General features: G+C 40.5%; 1 protein-coding gene across 1 annotated transcript; it reads left to right on the plus strand.

The window, feature by feature from the left end:
* The first annotated feature begins 3,791 nt into the window (after positions 1-3,791).
* On the plus strand, positions 3,792-7,308 carry psma5 (proteasome subunit alpha 5). Its single transcript, XM_004069156.4, has 10 exons — positions 3,792-3,887; positions 4,193-4,235; positions 4,581-4,647; positions 4,755-4,881; positions 5,606-5,673; positions 5,751-5,858; positions 5,949-6,007; positions 6,102-6,204; positions 6,753-6,839; positions 6,963-7,308. Exons 2-10 carry the CDS (start codon positions 4,207-4,209, stop codon positions 7,038-7,040), a joined length of 726 nt encoding a protein of 241 aa, XP_004069204.1. The 5' UTR covers positions 3,792-3,887; positions 4,193-4,206; the 3' UTR covers positions 7,041-7,308.
* Positions 7,309-8,069: the final 761 nt, after the last annotated feature.

The raw sequence follows: 8,069 nt of genomic DNA on the forward strand, positions 1-8,069 counted from the left end.
CAAAATCAGCTCTGCTGCGACCCCAAGTGTTCAATGCTATCAATAACAAGCAAATAAGACAGGTTTGATTTGATTAGAATAGAATAGAATAGAATAGAATAGAATAGAATAGAATAGAATAGAATAGAACAGAATAGAACAGAATAGAATAGAATAGAATAGAATAGAATAGGTTTTTAATAATCCCTAAGCAAATTTAAAAATGGCCTTCTGCTCACACTCATAAAACACACACACACATTAATCTAGCCACAGGGGTTGCAAGCCAGTTGCCTCTGTGCCGGTCCCAAGCCCGGATAAATAGAGAGGGTTGCGTCAGGAAGGGCATCCGGCGTAAAAATTGCCAAAATAACCATGCGAATCATCCACAACACTTTAGACATACCGGATCGGTCGAGGCCCGGGTTAACAACGACCGCCACCGATGCTGTTAACCTACAGGGTGTCGGTGGAAATTTGACTACTGTTGGTCGAAGAAAGAGGGGAGGCAGAAGGGTCCGTGGCCAGAGAGAGAAGGGAAAAGGCAGGAACATAGGTTTGAGAATAGGGACTCTTAACATTGGTACAATGACAGGGAAAGGCAGAGAGCTGGCAGACATGATGGAGAGAAGGAAGGTAGATGTACTGTGTGTGCAGGAGACAAGGTGGAAGGGCAGCAAGGCACGTAGTATTGGAGGAGGATACAAACTGTTCTATCATGGTGTTGATAGGAAGAGAAACGGGGTAGGAGTGATTCTGAAGGGGGAGTTTGTAAACAGTGTTCTAGAGGTGAAAAGAGTCTCAGACAGGATGATGAGCCTAAAGTTAGAAGTTGAAGGGGTGATGGTGAATGTAGTCAGTGGGTATGCGCCACAGGTTGGCTGTGAGTTAGAAGTGAAGGAGAGATTCTGGAGTGAGTTGGATGAGGTCATAGAGAGTTTCCCCAGAGGAGAGAGAGTTGTTATTGGAGCAGACTTTAATGGGCATGTTGGTGAGGGCAATAGAGGTGATGAGGAGGTGATGGGCAGGTTTGGTGTGAAGGAAAGGAATCTGGAGGGACAGATGGTGGTGGACTTTGCGAAGAGGATGGAAATGGCTGTAGTCAACACTTACTTCCAGAAGAGAGAGGAACATAGAGTGACATACAGAAGTGGAGGTAGGAGTACCCAGGTGGACTACATCCTATGTAGACGAGGTCATTTGAGAGAGGTTATTGACTGCAAAGTGGTGGTAGGAGAGAGTGTAGCCAGACAGCACCGCATGGTGGTGTGTAAGATGACTCTGGAGGGCAGGAAGAAGAAGAGAGGGAAAACAGAAAAGAAGACCAAGTGGTGGAAGCTACAGAATGAAGAAACTTGTGAGGAATTTAGGCAGAAGTTGAGACAGGTCCTGGGTGGTCAGGATGAGCTTCCAGATGACTGGGAAACTACAGCAGAGATTATCAGGGAAACAGGTAGGAAGGTGCTAGGTGTGTCATCTGGAAAGAGGAAAGACGGTAAAGAGACTTGGTGGTGGAATGAGGAAGTACAGGAATGCGTCCAGAGGAAGAGGTTGGCTAAAAGGAAGTGGGATGTAGAAAGGACTGAGGAAGGTAGACAGGAGTACAAGGAAGCGCAGCGTAGAGTGAAGAGAGAGGTGGCAAAGGCCAAACAGAAAGCTTATGATGAGCTATATGACAGGTTAGACACAAAGGAAGGAGAGAAGGACTTGTACAGGCTAGCCAGACAGAGAGACAGAGATGGGAAGGACGTGCAACAGATAAGGGTGATTAAGGACAGAGATGGAAAGGTGCTAACAACCCAGGAGAGTGTACAGAAAAGATGGAAGGAGTATTTTGAGGAGCTGATGAACGTGGAAAATGACAGGGAAAGAAGGGAGGAAGATGTGGTTGTTGTGGAGCAGGAAGTAGCAGAGATTGGAAAGGAGGAGGTTAGGAAGGCTCTGAAAAGGATGAAGAGCGGAAAGGCCGTTGGTCCTGATGACGTACCTGTGGAGGTATGGAAGTGCCTAGGAGAGACAGCAGTGGAATTTCTAACAAGGTTGTTCAATAGGATTTTAGAGAGTGAGAAGATGCCTGAGGAATGGAGGAGAAGCGTTCTGGTCCCGATCTTTAAGAACAAGGGTGACACGCAGAACTGCAGCAACTATAGAGGAATAAAGTTGATGAGCCACACAATGAAGCTGTGGGAAAGAGTAGTGGAAGCCAGGCTTAGGAAGAAGGTGGAGATCTGTGAGCAGCAGTATGGTTTCATGCCCCGTAAGAGCACCACTGATGCCATTTTTGCTTTGAGAATGTTGATGGAAAAGTACAGAGAAGGTCAGAAGGAGCTGCATTGTGTGTTCGTAGATTTAGAGAAGGCGTATGACAGGGTGCCGAGGGAGGAGCTGTGGTACTGTATGAGGTCGTCTGGAGTGGCAGAGAAGTATGTCAGAGTAGTTCAGGACATGTATGAGAGAAGTATGACGGTGGTGAGATATGCTGTAGGTCAGACAGAGGAGTTCAAGGTGGAGGTGGGACTACACCAAGGATCAGCTTTGAGTCCTTTTTTGTTTGCTATGCTGATGGACAGGCTGACAGACGAGGTAAGACAGGAATCTCCCTGGACAATGATGTTTGCGGATGACATTGTAATTTGCAGTGAGAGTAGAGAGCAGGTGGAGGAACAGCTAGAGAGGTGGAGGTTTGCTCTGGAAAGAAGAGGCATGAAGGTCAGTCGTAGTAAGACAGAATACATGTGTCTGAACGAGAGGGATCAAGGTAGAAGCGTTAGGTTACAGGGGGCTGAGGTGAAGAAGGTGCAGGAGTTTAAGTACTTGGGGTCAACAGTTCAGTGTGATGGGGATTGTGGAAAAGAGGTGAAGAGGCGAGTGCAGGCAGGTTGGAGCGGGTGGAGGAAAGTGTCAGGAGTGTTGTGTGACAGAAGAGTGTCAGCAAGACTCAAAGGAAAGGTGTACAAGACAGTGGTGAGACCAGCTCTGCTCTATGGGTTAGAGACGGTAGCAGTGAGACAGAGACAAGAGGCTGAGATGGAGGTAGCGGAGATGAAGATGTTGAGGTTCTCCTTAGGAGTGACCAGGTTAGACAGGATAAGGAACGAGTACATCAGAGGGACGGCTCATGTTGCCTGTGTTAGCGACAAAGTCAGAGAAGCCAGACTGAGATGGTTTGGACATGTTCAGAGGAGGGATAGTGGATATATTGGTAGAAGGATGTTGGAGATGGAGCTGCCTGGCAGGAGGGCAAGAGGACGGCCAAAGAGGAGATACATGGATGTCTTAACAGAGGACATGAAGTTGGCTAATGTTAGGGTAGAAGATGTCCATGATAGAGTGAGGTGGAAAAGGATGATTCGCTGTGGCGACCCCTGATGGGAAAAGCCGAAAGAGAAAGAAGAAGACACATTAAAAAAATGGTAAAAAATAGCAATAGACCAAAAAGATCTATAGATAACAAATAAATAGATTAGTAATTTAAAATCAGTGGGTAAAAAAATGAAACAAAAAATAAACACAAATAAAAATTACAAGAAATAACTTTTAAGATGCACTGCCATTGCTTTGATGCCAGGTCAGTTTAAATATTTAGATTAAAAAGAAATCTAAATCTATAAGTTCTAAATCTAAGAAAATATAATGTTTTTTTTATAGAAATAAAGTCAGCATATCTTTTGACCATTTACCCCCAGAAGCCAAAATAATTCTCTCTAATGACAGCAGCTTACTTAAAGTTCTGTTAACATATTTTGTATTGTGATTAAAAGTGTTTTGGTTAAATTGTATTCGAGTTATTTAAAAGTTAAGACCGGAACCTTTGTATTGCAACTGTTGCAAAGCGGAACAGTTTTGGCGTTACACACCAGCCTCTTCCTCTGAAAGAAGCGAACTCATTCAAGGATTAGTGGTTAAAGGTAAATATGTCTTTTTTTAACCTCAAGATTTTTTTTATTTTAGCTCAGTTTTAAATAATTCATATTTTAAACGTAGTAAAGTTGTTTTTTGCTTAATTATTCAAACATAAACAGCACGGTTTGTCTTTTTAGCAGCTGCGCTTGCTTGTTAGTTAGCATGCTTCCTCGGTGTGTTGTAAGCTAACTATGCTAACTAATCGGCCGGTAGGGGAAAAGTAGTTCAAATACAGAAAGGTGTTGATTAGACGGAAATAAAAGTGTTTTTTAAGTTTTGTCCCAGATTAACACCTCTTCTCTACCTGCAGGTCCCGGGCTGAAGATGTTTTTAACCAGATCGGAATATGACAGGTTGGTTATGCATAAACTGCTTTGTCATTTATTTGTTTAGCGCTCCTCAGCGGAATGGTCAAACGAGGGAAATGTTTTTAATATTTCTAACAGTGTTATTTCAGAAAATTCCATGAATTTTACGTTACATCAAAGGTGTTCTTTTTTTTTGGTTCTGTTTTTCCACTAAGTGGTTTTGCTAACACGCAGCTTTTGACTCTGCAGAAAATTTGGCTAAACTTTCACTTTCGATTTTGCAACTTTTCCACTAGGTATAAACAGACGTTAAGTTACCTGTTAGTTTATTAGGTGACGGGTTTAACTCAAAAAATGTGTTTTTTTTAAATATATATTTCTCTCCTGCAGAGGTGTGAACACATTCTCCCCAGAGGGAAGATTGTTCCAGGTTGAATATGCCATCGAGGCAATAAAGGTGAGCATCTTGTTGGTCATCCAAGTAGTTTTTCTAAATTAAACATTGTTGTTTACATGAAAGCTCGTCGGTTTTTTACTATTCCGTGTGTGGCCTGGCTTTTGCAGTTGGGCTCCACAGCCATCGGCATCCAGACATCAGAGGGAGTTTGTCTGGCTGTGGAAAAAAGGATCACTTCCCCCCTGATGGAACCCAACAGCATTGAAAAAATTGTGGAGATTGACACTCACATCGGTGAGTGTGTGGGAACACAAGCACAGTCACAACAATGTGCTTCTAAAATTCTACATCTATGGACACAGTCAAAAAGATTGTGGGCATACATTAAAATGACAATTTTGTTAAATCAGTTGTAAAGAACTGATAAAAGTCTCTATAACCGCTCCTATAGTATTTAATTTTTAAAGACAAAGTCCCACAATTTTGCAAGTCATGTTTTTAGCAAGAATTATGGTGTTTACTCAATCATTATGCACCATATTGCCATACACTTTGATTTGATTTTAAGCTGTAAATCACAGTAGTCCTTTAAATATTAGTTTACTATAAAAATTAGATATGTGATGTTTTTATGATATAGATAAAACTGTTTCTAAGTAAAGGGAATGTAAAATCTACTAAATAAAACCTAGTTTTATTGTTAGATATCAAACTATCACGAAGTTCCTCAAAGAAAGAAAATAAATAGTTTTACCAAGCCAAGCTTTGTACAGCTATGCAAATACTTTTAACTTTGTTAAATATTGCATTTATTAGTGAAGTTAAGATGAAGGTTTTGGTCATTTATGCCTGGAGCATTTCAATTACATTAAGTTTGGTAACATTAAGTTATTGTCTGAGCTGAGTGATGCTGTTCTGCTTTGACGTTTCTTAGTTTATTTCCTTTGATTATTTAAATATTAGTCTGTGTGATGGTGCTGTTTTTTGTGATTTAATAAGTCTTGTATTCGAATTTCAGGTTGTGCTATGAGCGGCTTGATAGCTGACGCTAAGACTCTTATTGACAAAGCGAGAGTGGAAACGCAGGTTTGACACGGCTGAATATTAGCAGCATGTCAAGATTGAAATTTGTGTGCTCTAAAGCTTCACGTTTCCTTCTGTAGAACCACTGGTTCACATACAATGAGACAATGACGGTAGAGAGCGTGACTCAGGCTGTGTCCAACTTGGCCCTGCAGTTTGGAGAAGAGGACGCAGACCCTGGTGCAATGGTGGGTCAGGGGGTTATTGAGTTTGTCTCCATGCTTTATCAGAATGGCTCCCAGCTTAACCCTTTGTTTTTCTCTTATGTTTATTGCCAGAGTCGGCCCTTTGGTGTAGCGCTACTGTTCGGAGGAGTTGATGAAAAAGGACCGCAACTGTAAGATCTAAACATTTGATAAAATCCAAATAGATGTTGATATTTACTCCTAGATTTGCCTCACAAAGAGCTTGAACCAGGTGTGTGTTTGCAGCTACCACATGGACCCTTCAGGAACCTTTGTGCAGTGTGATGCTCGGGCAATTGGCTCAGCGTCAGAAGGAGCACAGAGTTCTCTTCAAGAAGTTTACCACAAGGTATTGAAAACTGCATGTAATTAACCTTCTGTTTTATCCCCCAGAACTCCACTAGACCGTTTTCCTTGGAGTCTTTGAAAATGAAATACTCAGTGAAGAACTTTTTTTTTTTTTACATCTGGAAAAAATGTTATTTACTATGACCTAATTTGTATAATCTGCTGAATCTATTTTGTGACTGTATCCCTAAAGATTAGGGTTAGAAAAATGCCTTTTTTTGTTGGAAGCTTTGAAAATGTCCCCTGAGCCTGCAGAAGCCTGAGATCCTATAGAATCCAGTCTGAAGATTTTCATTAGAAAAGTAACCATGAACGTTTTGAACTCGGGCTGGAGGAATATCTAGCATCAGTGACTATGGATGCTCAGGCTGAGGGAATCCGTTTCAATTAAATCAGCTGCCTCAGGATTATTTTATCAAATGCAGGATCTTCTTGGACTGCACTCACTGTGGTGGTGTTGCCAATTTTCAGGTTCTATCTCTGCAACGTGAAAGCTCATTGCAAACAGCAGATGGGAATCACTATTTTTCTTTTTCCCTCCTAAAACAGTCCATGACATTAAAAGAGGCCATCAAGTCGTCTCTCACCATCCTCAAGCAGGTGATGGAGGAGAAGCTTAATGCCACCAACATTGAGGTGTGTTACAGATTTGGATGCTGAAGTGTCTGTTTAATTCTAAAAGATGAATTTGAAATCTTAAGTGGGAAGTTTTGAGTTCAGATCCCTGATTTTCATGTTGTTTCTTTCTGTCTTTCAAAGCTGGCAACAGTAGAACCTGGTAAGACCTTTCACATGTACTCCAAAGAGGAGCTGGAGGATGTGATCAAGGACATCTAAGCTGGAAAAAAGATCAGCTGATGAGGACATGAAAGTGTACCAGACCTAACCACCCAAACACAACTTTCCAACCACAACCTGCTGCATTCAGAATATTTTTAATGTTTCTATTTGAAATGTGGTAATTTACTTCTTGTCTCTCAGTTTCTGTGCATTTCTGTACAGGAGTCTTACCAGCGCTTAGAAACAGAGTGGTGAGAAAAAGGAAGGGGCGAGGTTTTTTGTTTTGTTACGAATCAATACTACAATAAAAATGTTGTATTCAGAATTTCATTGACTCTTGATTTTGTTTCCCTTTTTGTGTCTTAACTTCCTTGGGTGGAATAAATGGTAGAAATTTGCTTAAATCAGATGCAAGTGAGGTTTAGAAACTTTGTTATGAAGTCTTTTCTCCACTGTAAAAATTTCTACTGTTGGTTGCTTCTTTAATTTATAAGTCTTTTTGTTAAATCTATCAAAACATTCAGCTCCTGAAGTGGATGGGAGGTTGTTTTTTTGGTTTTGCTCTTTTTTTTTAGGGCTTTGAAATGATAAACGGTCTATTACTTGGTTAAAGTTTGGCTGCTGAAAAGATTTAAACCCATGAACATTTACTAAACTTTAAAAGCGGAGAACTTGGATTTTAACATTTCAGTGGACACAGCGTGTGTTGTTTTTCAAATATAATTTTAGATCTTTATTTACAAAGTTTGCTTGTTTCATAACTGTTTAAACAACACAAAACATTTCAAACACATTTTTCCAGTTCATGTTTTAACATCAGCCTTCTTTACTTATGCATTGTGTTCAGCTTTTTAAGGTAGTTTTACTATTTTAAAGCTTTCTTTAGTCATAAACTTTAGCATTTCTTTTTATTGGAACATTTCTCCAGGAGAATGCAATTTTTTAGATTTTAGAATCTGCAGGATTATGAGTTAAAAAAACTGAGTTTATTGTGGAGACTACAATTAGAAATTAGTGTCCTTGCTATTTTAATTTAAAGTGGGTTAAACCAACCCTTTTAAAAATAATTTCTCCAGTGGTAAACAA

Source organism: Oryzias latipes, chromosome 5, assembly GCF_002234675.1.
Source record: "Oryzias latipes chromosome 5, ASM223467v1".
Taxonomy (NCBI): domain Eukaryota; kingdom Metazoa; phylum Chordata; class Actinopteri; order Beloniformes; family Adrianichthyidae; genus Oryzias; species Oryzias latipes.